The sequence below is a fragment of the Amphiura filiformis genome, chromosome 10 (assembly GCF_039555335.1).
Source record: "Amphiura filiformis chromosome 10, Afil_fr2py, whole genome shotgun sequence".
Taxonomy (NCBI): domain Eukaryota; kingdom Metazoa; phylum Echinodermata; class Ophiuroidea; order Amphilepidida; family Amphiuridae; genus Amphiura; species Amphiura filiformis.
Window position 1 is genome coordinate 64838337 of NC_092637.1, and position 16302 is coordinate 64854638.

The window sequence follows — 16302 nt, forward strand, 5'->3', positions numbered from 1 at the left end:
AGTGTGGCATTGAGCAGATAAGGAAGTACAGGGTTGGTGTGTAGGCCCGGTGTGTGGGCAGGCGAGTGTGGGGGTTTTCTAGACGGGTAGGGTATTGGCAGGTTTGTTATTGTTGCATGAATGCGAGGTTAAACATGGCGTGTATTATCAACTTTGTTTTTATGTACGACTGTGTTTTGTGTTTGTTTTACAGGGAGAGTATTGTCGAGTTTGTTTTTTATGTACTATTGTGTTTGTTTTGATAGCAGAATCGCGTGTGCCCTAAATACTGACCTAAATAGTTTCAACGTGTCATGTGATCAACTCGAGGTTATAGGTCATGCAAAGGCCATTATCGCCAAAAATGTGATTATTATGTGTTTTAACTATAAAAAAAGCTACTACTACTACACATTACATAGCACAATGACATTATGAATGCACACATGCTTCGCCTGTAGGATATTGAATTAAAAAATGGTCATAATGACCTCTTGGTGGCTTCTGGGGTAAATGTATTGTCCCATCCCCAAAACAAACCCGATCTTCTTGGTCCAAATTTGAAAAACAAACCCATATAGTTACGACTTCTAATGATGTTATCGACAAGTCAGAATAATTCGAATTAAATAGAAACAGAATCTAGCAAATGCAGCGCATTGGCGAACGGAATAATTATTGCGAAGAAAAAGATACTCATAATTAAGGATCGTGATCTTTCTATTCATCAACAGTATGCTTCGACTATATTAATACGTTTTTATAAATACGCACGTGATCCATGAGCACGACATACCAAGACCAGCAAGCGTGATCAAATCCTCATGCATTGACCACTATACAGAAAAGGATAGGAACTCTGTAGATAAATATCATCACATTTAAGTATTAATTGAATAGCTAAATTATTACGCATGAGGGGATTCCGAATTTGTAATATGTTACCAAAACAGTATTTTGAAAGTACTTGACGATAGAAAGACAGAAACGTTTACAATATAATCACAAAGTTGAACAAAATAGACAATTTTGCTGCACAGTAGTCTCATGTTGTTCCGCCTTTGCATTCAAATGTATAGGAAGACCACCTATGTAGACCTAGGTCACTTCGAGACTTTCTGTCTATAAGCTGTTATGGCAGCGCGGAGGTTGTCACGTGCGTATTTATTAAAACGTATTTATAATATAATCGAAGCATACTGATCAACAGAGGTCAATTGTGTTCTAATCAAGTCAAGTCTTTTCTAATATAACCCGTGTAGCACCGAAAACGCATACCGTGACGAGTGCATGCATATAATTAAAAATAAAAACACACAGTAACGACATTGTATATATCGGTTGTCATAGGCAACGATTAGAATTCCATTAGCGTGGTAGCTGAGGAATAAGGATGTCTATATTGGTATTAACGGACAACCTGTTGATTTAGATTTACGATGGAGTCCTTACAACAGTACTAAGTAAGTGAATTTTAATGTATACTTCATTAAAATGGTTAGTAAATTATGTGTACACATCCAATTTGAAATGTTAATCAAGCAATTAGAATTTATAAGGCGCTCACAATAAAATGGATGAAAAAGCTTAGGATGGTGGAACAACCCCCTCGTAGGAATGGGGTTCATCAGAATTAATTGTATGCAAGCTAATAATTATTATATATAACATCTACGGCTTTTTTTTTCAATTAATTGATATATTAAGTACCGTAGCAATGGTATCCATGCATTGACAATTGGTTTTAATAATCCGCCCTTTATAACCACGTCATGGTAGGAAATATTGATACCACTTACGCGAGGAGCTCCCAAAACAAGACCGTGTAAATTTGCAAGCTTTGATCAATCAATATGTGAAAAATTATTAATTCATGTTTCTAACAAAACATTATGTAATTTTCAATTCTAGACCTTTACAATACCAACAGATATCACATTAATATAAAAATATATTTTTAGGTATTTTTTTAACTTAAAATTTTCTTTTCTTTATCACATTTGTCATCTCATTCTGCCGTTTTGTGGTAAATTTTATTCTATAAACTGTATTTGTATGTAAATTGAGGGTGCTATTTACATATATTTTAAAATTAATTAAGCCCACTAATATGAGTTATTAAAGTAGTTTGCAAATTTAAGACCTTCTTAATATGATCCCCTATACACAATGGATATTCCCACTATTAGTAATACTCAAATACGAGTATCACAAATATATTTTATTAGAAAGATAATTTACTGATCTCCTCAAAAATTCTCTTAGTTCTTATATGAAGTGCTTGTTTCCAAGCCGTGTTAAGTCCACAACCATATTTACTTGTATGTTACAATCATAAATACTTTGACAAGTTTGACAATAGCATCAATGCGTTGTACCATCGACAAGCCATATTTACCACAGCAATGCTGCTTAGCAATATGCAGACTTGCACAGGTAAATTAGAAACATGTGTTTGTGGACTTAACATGGTTTGGAAACAAGCTCTTGGTTTGGAAACAAGCTCTTCATAAAATTAGTCTGTACACGTGATATACAGCTAATTATGATTTAAAGTATTTACTGTTAATTATGTCCTAAACTTGTTATAGGCCTATTCTATTCAACTCAAAAGTGTAAAGGTACATCAAATGGTAGTACACAGTTTCTTCTTCAATAGATATCAAAAAGGAACCTTCGACAAAATCAGACTAGCTGCTTGATTACATGTTACTTTGGAAACCCGGGACTAAGAGAATAATTGTCATTCCTTTGTGTTAAAAAGTGTGTCTTCTTATTATAGTTTTACTTTTACCCACAGAATGATGTCAATACGTATCTGAATAAGACACATGAGACGTGAAACAGAAGATCATGATAGAAATTAAACTGAAGGTGGCGGACATGCTGTGATTATTGACGTCGCTTCGGTTATTCTTCGCCAAATTCACTCTAATAGTTCCAGTCGAGTTTGACCGACTGTATTGCAGTCATGAAAGTTCGTCGTTTCTCACGAACCTCTTTACTTGTATTGGCGGCATTTGTTGGATTGTATGCCGCGTTTTTATTGGTTGGAAACTTTCAGAAGAGTCTGTCAATCAAAACATCATTAGAGAAAGGTTTAGACTCTTTAGAACATCGACTTCTACAGGATGCAAGAATTAAAAGTCTTGTAGACAAAGATGAATCAACAAAAACAATTTTGATATTGCCGTTAAATTTTTCGAATGCTCCGACTAAAAAGCCAGGAAATTTGACGGTATTATTAGAAAGACCAGCTAACCTTCCTAAACAACCACGTGGGGTTCCCATGGATAAGATGCCGTATATGATGGAACTAAACTACAAACCATCCGTAAGTATTACAAACCTACAATACATATCTTGTATCTATTTGCTTTTTAACATCGCGTAATAAAGAGTGAGTTAAATTGATAAGTACGAATACGTACAAAAATCTAAATATTTAGACTGATGTTAGTATGTTTGATACACCTACATACAGACAGCAATCCAATTAAGATATTAGTTATTTAATCCCTGTATAACCTAAGCAGAGATTGTTTCATGAGAAATGTCAGTTAGTTATTGTCACTTAACATTACATGAAGATGGATAATTTATCTGTTGATATCAGAATTAAAACTAAAGAATAAAACGGTAATGTTTAGCTGTTTCCTTTAAAATAATGAATTCAACTTGTAAGTAGGCCTATGTTTACACACAAGTACATTGTTTGGTCAACACACTAATTTTTATCCAGTTTGCAATGGTCTGAACATGGCTAAAAACATTACAAACGTGTTTGAGAAAAAACAGTGCTAAACAAACAAAAACCAAAAAGACTAACTTGAAGAGAATCCCTGTTTTAACTATTTATTTCACATCTTTATTATTTTTACAGAAATGTCCTAAAACATTAGGTACCATTGCAAGATATTCATCTTGGTTCAAAGAGCGATTTAAACCTGGACTTAAGATGTTCCTGGATGAGAAGGACATATACAACTTCGACAATTATTTCAAAATTTCCCATTATGGAATGCCATTTGGATATGCCACCGTGGACAGAAACAGTTGAGTATAATAAGGCCGGTATATTATAGGGCGGTGGATACACTCTAGGGCCGGGTCCTGATAAGAGAAAATGCTCAAGCCAAGCTTAAAAGTTTATATAAGCATGTCCTATTATGAGAGAAAATAAAGAAGCGAATTTGAAGAAGAAGAAGGCCACTCACAGCAAATCAAGTATACAGCTCTTACACAATGTCTCGCTATTACACTGTCCATAGTTTTGTGATCGGAGTAGCCCTTTTCTAATTAGTACTAAGCTAGCCTAAAAAATAATTAAAGAGTTTGTTTCCAAAAGGCATTAAATTCAATAGCTGCCTTATGTCACATTTATCTGGTATATTTTTACATTTTAAAAGTATAAATGACATTTAACGATTGTAATGGATATGTTTGTAACTCTAACTTATTCTCTAACTATTTTCAATATCATTTTGTCCCCTAAAATTCTCCAATATCAGCCTCAGGTTTAAAAATGACTGCCATTGGACTGTGCAATTATGTTTTAAAGATATGAAAAAAAAATGTTATAACTATTCTACTGCTAATGTTATTAGATTGGCAAGGTTCAAACTACTCTTAAGAATATCTTCAAATAACAAATTCCACAAAGCAGCCTTTGGACTTAATGCCTTTTGGAACCAAACTCTTCTATTGTTTCCACAGTTCTTGGGTTAATAGTGACCAATCCAAACTTCATCAATGTGCCTATAACGGACTTGAGCGACAAGTGTGTTCGGTGTGCCGTAGTCGGATGTGGTGGAATCCTGAACGGATCTAATGCAGGACAAGAAATTGATAGCCATGATTTCGTATTCAGGTAGGTCAAAGGTCAAATAGCTACATATCAAAATGATCCCACCGCTACACGGATCGCGGTGGGTCAAATGTCAATAGCTATATATCAACATGTTCCAGTGTTGCTTAGAGCCAGATGTAGCTATATGTCCACAATTACATGTTACTCATTTCGGTAACAAATGGATGGTTAATTATGCGTTTTAAAATATAATGTAAGTGCCTTTGGGGTATGTACATGGACACTTGCGTGACTACCCAGCAAACACAAAACGTTTTCGACATCATTCGCAAAAGGTTATAAAAGGTTGTCAGAAAACGTTTAAATGTCGGGTTATATAAAGGGTATATTAAGAGTATAAAACGTTTTCATAACCTTAAAAAACATTTTTTTTTTTTTTACTGCTCAGCAAACAAAAACGTTTTATAGAAAACGTTTAAATGTCGGGTTATATAAAGGGTATAAGAACGTTTTAATAACATTCCAAAAACATTCTTGAAAACTTAATACAAAACATTCTAAACAGAATGTTATTTTGGGGAGTTGAAAAAATATTTTGCGAAAAATGTTTGCCCAAAATATTTTCAATAACGTTTTAAAAACGTTTTCATGACCTTTATATAACCCGACATTTAAATGTTATTAAAAGGTTTTGAAAAAACATTTTAAGAACATTTCTGTGTTTGCTGGGTTCAAATATTTTAACATAACGTTATTTAAGTATCGACACAATATTTCGCAACAATGTTTGCAAAAATAGTTTACAATAACATTTTTTGAAAACATTTAAAAATATTGTTGTAGTGTGTTTTCATACAAAACGTTTATAAAACGTTATCATGACCTTTATATAACCCGACATTTTAATGTTATTAAAACGTTTTTACCTAAACCAAAAGCCAAAATATAACGTATTTAAAACATTTTTAAAACGTTTTTGTGTTTGCTGGGTAACCAACCAAGTAACCATGCATATACCCCAAAGTCACTTGCATTGATTATGGAGAGCAGAATTAACCATATGCATATTGTGTTGCCGACATGAGTAACATGTAATTGTGGACATAGCTACATATGGCTCTAAGCCCTCGATATTAACATGTTCCTACCGTTGCACGGATGGCCCTGCCATTTGAGATGTTGATAGTTATTGCTATTGTTAAGATTTTTTGGACACGGTAGGTCAACAACACCAGTAACCAGTTGTAAATAATAAGTTTTTGGTGCGTACCAACGCGTCACATATAGCGCCTGGTTACGCAATATGGCCACAACAATGCACCAAATAGAACATCCCAAATTACACGTGATACTAATACACCCATATAACATATTAAGAAGCTTACCAGAGTATCCTAGAGACAGCATGATCGCTAGTAGAACAATGGGCGCTTCCAGACACTTTTGACCCTACCCCTAATGCACCTGTCAATTGCATCATGTGACCCGGGATTTGACTCAAAATTTGTCCCGGGGGAGGCGGGTGTTGACCGGGACTGGTATAAGAATAACATCGGCCAAAACCCCGGGGACTTTACCCGGGTGACACCCGGGATTGGGTCGTAACTTACCCGGGGTTTTCCAACCAGTAAAATGGGCCGTGTACATTGCCGTGGTTTGCTGAAAGGATGCCCGCATTTATGGGCCGGGGAATGCTATGCACTTGGCCGTATATTATTTTTTCACGGTGGAGCATTTTTATTATAATGATAATTTTCTCTAATCTCTATCAATAATAACATTATCATTAATCACAAATCGTTGAAAGGTTGTTGAATCATATCCAAAATGGGAACCCCATGAAACAAAATTAATAACTTGTGTGCCAAAAGTTTAATCACATAATATAGATGGTCCTTTGATTTTAAAAACAAGGTAAGTTGGATGAGGTATGGTCTTTACAGAATAGCCTCATAAATGAAGTTGCATTTTGGATTGACATCAAAAAAATCTTATATAGGCCTATAATATGTACAGGGTGTCCCAAAAAAGAGGCCCCTCATTGCGCCCTCTTTTTCTCCTATTTCTGAAAAGTTGATCAAATATATTTTGGTAAGTAAAGAAACCTTGAGTTGTTAGCTGTAATAAACCAAAATAATTATATCAATCGGTTCACAACTTTTGAAGATATGCTCTTTTAAAGAAATGTACCCGTTTTTTACTCTGTCCACGGAGAAGGTTTGGCTACTTCAAAGATTGAAAAGGAGTACACATACCATGCATGAATATCAAACATTCCTCAATGATAACTTTGTAAAATAACTTTATTTATGGAATGGGCTTTACCGGTGGGTTTATGGGCAATGGATTTTGTTAATAGTGTCATTAATTTGTTGGTAAAATGGGACTTCTTTTGCTTTACTTGCAATTACTTATTTTTTCTTGGTTATTAATGCCTTTTTTTGTTTTATTATGTTTCTTACTTTCTTACTTCGTTGTTTCTTGCTTTCAATTTTTATTTACAACATAAGTCATTTCTCTTTTTAGGATAAAAGGTAGCCCTAAAAGGCTGGTTGGTTTTTCTTTAGTTCTTCTGAAGTGACTTTACTGTGCTGCTCTGCCCTCTACCTGGTTGCCTCCTTGGCGAATACAGGTTTCAGCCCTGGTCCTCATTGCATTCAGTAATACGTTTGCGAAGATCTTGGATTTTGCAAAAAGGAAAAAATCAAGTGGTGTGAGGTCCGGTGATCGTGCAGGCCACTCCACAGCATGAGGCATCCCAACCACTCTGTTAGCTTTCCGTGGACAGAGTGAAAAACGGGTACTTTTATTCAAAAGCATATATCTTCAAGAGTTGTGAGCCGATTGAAATAATTGTTTTGGTTTATTAAAGCTAACGATTAAAGGTTTCTTCACATACCAAAATATATTTGATCAACTTTTCAGAAATAGGAGAAAAAGAGGGCGCAATGAGGGGCCTCCTTTTTTTTGGGACACCCTGTACTTAAAATGTTTATGCCTACATGCAAAGATTTAACATTCGCCACTCTCGAATCCTGGACAGATGTAATGCCGCTGATTTGCAGCATTCACAGCATTTTTCGACCCTTCATGCCTCGTACAAACAAAAAAGCATCCATAATAGTAGTGGCAGAACAAAATTAAGAGTGACACCCTCTTGTCCCGTACCCCTTGCCACTGCAAAGCCTGAAAAGTGCATGGTAAACGTGGAGTGTTGGATGCGTGCTGTTACTAAATAAATGCCGCGTCAGACCAAAGTCTTTGAACATGGCAAGAGTTCCAACTCAGCAAAAACATCTAAATACAGCGATGGTGTTCATCAGTGCTCGGGCCCCAAAGATCTGCCCTAGGTTATACTTTTGGGGACGAAAACCTCATTCAGTGGAAGATATACTTGCTGAGTGACAATGTTGGGCATAAACTTCTATGATAGAAATATTTAAAGGATGTCCTTGTAGTCTTACAGTCCCCACTCTCTCATTTATTGGATTATATCCCAAAATACACTTGGCTGTGGTTCTTTCTATTATGGAACCCACACCTCCTCGTTTCCTTCCAGCATCTTTTCCAGAATAGATGAACATACTTCCATCATCTGTAGTGTACCTCCCTTGTCCAAAACTTGTCTCCACAACTTCAATCTTTCCTCCTGACATGCTGCGTACATTCCATGTAGCAATATTTATTGGCTTCCTTAAAGGGGTGATGTTCCTTTCCTTCCTGGGACCGTCAAGAACAGGACTTCCTGTAGCAGGCTTTATTTCTGATCTGTCATCACCCACAGGTGTACTCTGAGCAGCATCTCTCTCTCTTCCCCAGTATAATAGCCATTGACGTATCTTCCGGCCTGCGGGTCGCACCTTCTGATACCCTCGTATGCCTTTGATTTCGTACTCTCATATTTACATTCGAGGCCAAATAGTACGGTGGGTGGCCAGGTCCTTCCGTACCAACAGTAGAGGACCATTCCTGAGTTCTTACAGTACAAACCATCCCCCTGGATGCCAGATGTGAGCTTTGTGTAATTGTGTTTTGTCGTTGACCATACCGTTGATTCCTCCGGCGCTACACATACCTCAATGCTGTTGACCATTGACGACTATTAAAACCATAGATAGTATTCGATATTTACCCATAGCATGCTAGTCAAAGTATGAAATCAGAGAATTTGTCAATTTTTGTCCCCTGTGGAATCAAAATTTAAACATTTATATGTGTACCCTATAACTAAAGAATTGTACATCGGAGATACGTCAAACTATATGTTTGAAATCCTTATGACGTGAGGAATACATTGGTATATGGTTTTATATATATTCAACCAACTTTGAAATTTTAACCGTTGTATAAGCGACCATTTTGGATTTATGCAAATTAGAAACTGTTCTACTACGGGGATTTACCGGGACTTTTGATGTCTTATTTAGTATGCTTTTCTGAAACGAATGATAATTAAATGGATTCTATTGCAAATAGTGGTGAGTGCTTTCATACTTTGACTAGCCTAGTAAATAACCTAAGAATCGTAGGTGCCGTTAATTTCTGCAATAGCCCACTACCCTCTCATGCAAAACCTTTCCCCAGCCACGTGTGGCCTGTTACCATAGTCATAAGACAAATCAAAATAAGAAAAAACACAAGGAAGAAAAGAAACCAGCACAGTCAGTACATGTCTAATTAATTTCCATTTATTTAATTGCTTATTTATTTTTGTTTCGTTTTTTTTAAATTATTTATTTGGGCTGCGTAACAGGGTAAATCATGCATTAACATCGGAAAAACACGCTTCAGATGTCGGCAGGAAAACGAGTTTCTATGAATTCTTCCCGGAATCTCAACATGTCCGGAATGTTAAGGATCCGGTAGGTTTACTATGTACCTTTAAACAAGATCATGTTCAATTATTTCACTGGCGGGGAAACAGGTGTAAAATCTTTGTAAACTGTTAGCTCTTGCAAAATGCCACTGCTCTAAAACAGCAATTGCTTTACAATCCGTCTTGACTCCCGCCAATCCGTGGAAGGGCGGTCATTATTCAGTGAAAGTTGACCTTTGACATCATATATTGAATATGTTGATTGAATTTCCTTATGATCACATTAAGACTATACCTTTGTCTTTAAAACCACATATGTATAAATAAAATCACATATTTGTTTATTTATTTACTTTTTATATAATAGACTTTATCACTGGTACATAAACAGGTACAATTATTGTACATCAAAATATTGAAATGTATTAAAATAAAAACTAATGCGAAAATACCAGCGAACAAGTGTATGTTTACCTCTATATCCATCCCACCTACATTCGTGAATGATTACAAAAATAATTATTATTATTATCATTATTATAATTATTGCAGAATGCTGCTTACCTTTTTACTCCATTCAAGAAAGTAGATCTTTATTACGCCGAGAGTATGTTACGTGGAGATAATAGTAGCCGTAATTTCAGTGTTGAAGGAAAAATGAAGTAAGTAGGGTACATGTCATAATTTCTTAAAATACTTCGGACGACTTATCGTATGGACATGATATAAAAATCCAGACCTGCCGATTTTGTATATTACATTTGGCAATAAGCACAGGCAACACCTAAGTTAAAGAAAGGTCCTACATGCAAAGCGAACAAAACATAAATTGAAAAGCAACAGCAAGAAAAAGGACAAACAAAAGGGCAATGGAACAAGCTAAACGCAATTATATGAGTGCTTTAAGATAGAAATATTGCTATCCACAAAATGGCCCAATTTGATTTGCTTAGATCACAAACATCCATATCTCCAAAAATATATCACACAGCAACTGAAGACCTGAGCGCAAGAAGACCGTAAGTCCACTTGGCCCCTCAACATGTATACACTCCAGTTGCGTATAGTTTCGTATAGTTTGGTAATGTTTTATACATGTTCAGGGGCCAAAACAATTTTTTCACAACCTTTCATGATGTTTCAACCCTGGAACATGTATTAAACATTATAAAACCCTAAGAAACTATACGGAACATTAGTGTATACATGTTGAGGGGCCAAATGGACCTACGGTCTTCTTGCGCTCAGGTCTTCAACTGTTACAACAAAGGGAGTGAAGTTTCACATTCACGTTAAATAACTAACTTTACACTCTTAACCCGCGTAATATATGCATTATTATAATAACGATTAGTACCAACTTTGTACTTCCATCGATTGTTTCTTTCAGGAAATTCTTCAGACCGCCGCTTCTAGATCAAAGCAGAGTCAAGATCACCCATCCAGACTTCTTTCGTTATATTTTTACACATTTCATGGACCTGAAAGGTTACAGACCAACCACAGGTAAATTAATGTTTTTTCTTTAAATATATTAACCATAAACGCAGAGCCATTAAGCAAATCGGTCACATTTACCAGGGTTTAGCTAAAGGGATAGTAATCATGGTAGTATTAAACACAAATGCTTCTAGCGTGACTGCGTATTTGGCAGCCACTTGCCTGAGGTGCAGGTCACTTTCTGGAAAGCTGATAAAAAGCCGATAGGCCTATCTGATGTAACCACAAACTGTTACAGACGGTGAACTATGTCACTTCGCCAGCGTATTATTTTCAGCCGGTTACGAAGAATTGCTGAAAGAGGTGGCCTAGCGGTTAAGGCATAGGACTGTGAACCCAAGGGTCAAGGGTTCGAATCCCAGGTCCGGCTCTTTGTGTCCTTGAGCAAGACACTTCACTCTACTTGCTTAGTGCTTCGGAGGGCACTTTAAGCTGTCGGTCCCGTGTACATGCATATTTTCTCACATTAATGTAGTGTGCACGTTAAAGAACGTCACAGGCTATTCGAAAAGAGCAGGGCATCATCCCGGTCATGTTGACTGTACTTCAAAATACACTCATCTACTCTAGGTTCCAGAGTAAAAAATAAGTACAGCTTGTCTGTACGCAGTGCGACAATACTCATACATATGAGGGAGGCACTTATAAGGAAGAAGAAGAAGAAGAAGAAGAAGATTTCCTCCAGTCAGACGCCCTAAATTGTTCTCGAATTTCTACTTTGTGCATGATTGTAATGCCCAATGGTGTACTAAAATACCACGGAGAGACTAAGCCTAAGTGCTTTGATTACAATAAAGTGTTTATATTAAGTCCAGACATCTCCGGTTTTATTCCGAGTTCTCCGATTGAATGATGGCTAACACTTCTCGTGCGTGTGAGCTCATATATACGTGTATTATGAAATCACTGACGTATAAATTCTGTGCATGTTGCTATTAGTCTTACGTCTTATTTTTACATCCCAGCCGCGTGAATCTCCGCTGAATAAAGCATGTCATACGATCGGCGAGTGGCGCTGTAAGGAAATAGCAATTTTGTTCGTTTTACCACATTCATTTTGTTTGGCTCGAAATGAAAAGGTGACAATGTAATCAGTGAAAACTAAATTTTAAATAGGAATAATTATAGTCTTTATGCAAATCACCTGGTATTGTTTTAAGGGTATTAAACTGATTGTAAGTAAATAATAAAACATATGAACCCACTTTTGAGATTGAAAACTACAATACCCAGCAAACACAAAAACGATTTAAAAACGTTTTAAATAAGTTATATTTTGGCTTTTGGTTTAGCTAAAAACGTTTTAATAACATAAAAATGTCGGGTTATATATAGGTCATGAAAACGTTTTAAAACGTTTTGTATGAAAACACACTGCAACAATATTTTTAAAATGTGTTCAAAATGTTCTTGTAAACTATTTTTGCAAACATTTTTACAAAACGTTTTAATAACATTTAAATATCGGGTTATATAAAAGTCATGAAAACGTTTTTAAAACGTTATTGCAAATATTTTGGGCAAACATTTTTCGCAAAATATTTTTTCAACCACAAAATAACATTCTGTATAGAATGTTTTGTATCAAGTTATGTTATTAAAACGTTTTTATACCCTTTATATAACCCGACATTTTAACGTTTTCTGTAAAACATTTTGTGTATGCTGGCCAGTAGATTATCAGAAAATGTTTTTTAATGTTATGAAAACGTTTTATACTCTTAATATACCCTTTATATAACCCGACATTTAAACGTTTTCTGACAACCTTTTTATAACCTTTTGCGAATGATGTCGAAAACGTTTTGTGTTTGCTGGGTACATTTTAATATAACACTGTATTAAAAACGGCGTTACAAAAACAGTAAGACTTACTCTTCTTTTGTTGGAATTGAATCCCACAGTTTTTTTCGCAAAGCCACATCCAAGATTAACCTTGACATCAAGATAAGGTTACCATGTAAGGGGGCATAATAAACATCTCAAAAAAAGTAACTAACCCCCTTTAAATAATGGCCATTATTAAAAAAGGGGCTATTGTATTGCAAATCTGTAAAATGGGTTGGAAGCAGAATTTATTTCTGCGCATGTTGACACCTCATTTGATACGATAGCCCAGAAAACAATAAAACATCGGTCAATTTAATGTAGTGAGGTCCAGATTTGAAAGTTGCACTTACATACAAATTTTTACAATACAAAAACACTCAGATATCATTCAACTGATTGCCTTCCATTACACTGAATGCAAACTCAATAGAATTTACTGCAACTTTCAAATCTTGGGGTACATTGATTTAAATGTACGCTGTGAAGTCAATATTTAATCAATTGCTACAAATGAGGTGTCACAATGTGCAGAAATAAATTCTGCTTCCAATGCATTTTACAGATTTGTAATACAATCACCCGTTTTTGAATAATGGTCATTATTTAAGGGGGATCAGTTACTTTTTTTGAGATGTTTACATACACTTTTTTGCTATTTATTATTGCCCTATTGATTTATTATTTCTTATCATTTTGTTATCTTATAATTAGGTGCCTTATTAGTGTTCACTGCCATTTATCTATGCGATGAAGTAACTATCTATGGGTTTGGATATGATCCACGATTTACGGTGCATTACTACGACAGAAAATTTATCAACATTACACATTCACCAACTGGTGCACACGATATTGCCAACGAAAGGAATTGTGGAAAAACTTCATTCAGAAGGTGTTATAAAGCTTTTCAAACGAGATCTTTGAAATGCTGTAAAGCGGTGTAATTTCGCTGCCATGGTGAATCATCACAATCAGATCGCATCAACTAGACCAGTTGCAGCCGAACCTGGCGCAGAACTATCTGCACTTAGATTGTAACATCCACCAATTTTTCTCCCCAAATTCCATTGGGTGAAGTTTTTGATAACTAAACAACTAATCACCGATTTTTCGAAAGCAGAAGGAAACCAGAGATCCCGGAGAAAACCTGTGTCAGCGAGCGCGAGCATGGAACCGGCATAAACCAAATGCACACACTGTCCTTGGGCACGGCCGCACAGTGGTCAGGGGCAAAGGCAAAGTGTGCCAAAAGTCCAAATTGGTGAATGTGAAATTTTAACTTTTTAACTTGTTTCTAGAAAAAAAAAACATCATAAAGAATATTTTTCTAGCATTATTTATTTTTTTGTGATTTCTGGTAGTGTCATTTACCCCGTGAACATGAAAAGTATATACAAGTTCTGCTCTTAAAGTGTTCAAAGTGGCATCTTTCAAAAACGAATTGTAACTTTATCAAGCAGAATGCCACCAACTTCTTACTGCACACGATTCTTACACAGAAGTAACCAAATTAGAATAAAAATTTCAAATTGTGCTTTACGTTTTAATTTAGGAATTAAGGGCAGTCAATTTGGTCCAAAACGCTCAAAAATTAGGCTTTTCGGATACAATTAGCAGTTATAGTAAGAATTCCTATTGAATGAACGCAGCTTTTAACAGCTGCACTCGATCCAACCGCGATCGTATATTGCGTATTTCAAATTACATCGCGAACGCACGACCTTGGATACAATGCTATCCAATCACGAGTGCGTTGGCATGGTTGGATTCACTTCCGCGTTACTCACGCACAGTCGCACACGCTGGCGTACATCGCGCAGTGTACGCACAAATTCGTCACGCTATTGAAAGCTGCGTTCATTCAATTGGAATTCCCACTATAGTTAGGATTTCCACAGATTTCCGCCAAAATTTTAATATGGACATTTTGACCAACGTCTAACCTTTTCGTTGATACTACAGGAATTTGCGACTATTTGCAACTCTACGTCACAGTCCATGTTTAATGTATCCTATATATTTCATTTTGATTGCGCATCCACATGTTACGCATATGGTCGAATCCAACGAAAAGTGTACACGGCCTGTTCAGGGCCATAACTTTAAAGTATTTAAAAACAACTGGCTTTCGTTTTTGTATTGTGTTTATTCGCCATATATAATAAGACCCCCTTCTGTGAAAAACTTAGACACAGAGACCGAAAAACATGCTATTTTGACCCATTTTTTCAAAATATTTCTTAAGGTATTTTTAAAAAATGCATCTACATCAGTTATGAAAAGCAGTCATTGGATTGAATCTAAATTGATTTCCTGAAAGGTGTGTATTCAGAGATTGCCAGTTCAATTTTTCACATGTTTGTACATAATTTTTTGTGATAAATTTTGAGTGGTATTTTTTTACATCACCTACGAATACAATTTTTCATAGCACTAGATATATCTTTAAAAAATGGAAATCACTAATAAATGGGCGATACAAGCATTGATATGTCCAATACTGAAATGTATTGCATTCAGACATCTTTATTATTGTGTTTAGCTGCCAGAAATGCTAAATGGCACAAAGGTAGGTTTGGTAAAAAATATGCATTACCTCCGAATACATGTTAAAAGCTCTGTGGTTTCCACAAACTGAGAGAATAGTAAATTATATTATTTAAGCAGTAGGTGCAGGGTAATACACTCTTTAATACTACCAAGTTTCAATAGCCTGCATTTAACTATTTCTGAGATATTAACAAAATAAATAGGTAACTTTCGGTAGCCGAAACTTTCGGTAGCCGAAAGGTAACTTTCGGTAGCCGAAAGTTGCCTACAAATACAATTTTACATCATGACCCTATTGTGAAACACCGCCATTCATGGGGGATAACTATTTGGCTAGTTAGCATTTGGCTAGTTAAATTCAAAATAAATAGAGGGCGTCCTATTTTGGCTAGTTAAATGTTGGTCACCCAGGCTAATTAACATTTTGTCCCTTAGGCTAGTTAAATATTTGTCCCTCAGGCTAGTTAAAATTTTGTCCCTGAGGCTAGTTAAAATGTTGTCCCCCAGGCTAGTTAAAATTTTGTCCCTTAGGCTAGTTAAAATTTTGTCGCTCAGGCTAGTTAAATTTTAGACCCTTAGGCTAGTTAAACATTTGTCCCTCAAGCTAGTTAAATTTTGGTCTCACAGGCTAGTTAAATTTTGGCCTCAGGCTAGTTAATTTTGTGTCCATCAAGCTACCGATGGTGTTCTAAATGTCATAAATAGGCAAATTTGGCTATGAATCAGTGTTGAAATATCATCAAAATGAAAGATTTTTATTTAATAATACCCTCACCACTTACACCCCATGCTGCCCAGTAACCTGTTTATGTAATAT

The 16302-nt window shown here is 35.7% G+C and overlaps 1 protein-coding gene across 1 annotated transcript; it reads left to right on the top strand.

Annotated features, from left to right (window-relative positions):
• Nucleotides 1–1240: 1240 nt before the first annotated feature.
• LOC140163174 (CMP-N-acetylneuraminate-beta-galactosamide-alpha-2,3-sialyltransferase 1-like) lies at nucleotides 1241–14303 on the top strand. The gene is made up of 8 exons (XM_072186560.1): nucleotides 1241–1442; nucleotides 2780–3313; nucleotides 3863–4034; nucleotides 4696–4849; nucleotides 9543–9651; nucleotides 10158–10267; nucleotides 10996–11111; nucleotides 13647–14303. The coding sequence occupies exons 2-8, from the start codon at nucleotides 2951–2953 to the stop codon at nucleotides 13877–13879; spliced, it is 1257 nt and encodes a 418-aa protein (XP_072042661.1). The 5' UTR covers nucleotides 1241–1442; nucleotides 2780–2950; the 3' UTR covers nucleotides 13880–14303.
• Nucleotides 14304–16302: the final 1999 nt, after the last annotated feature.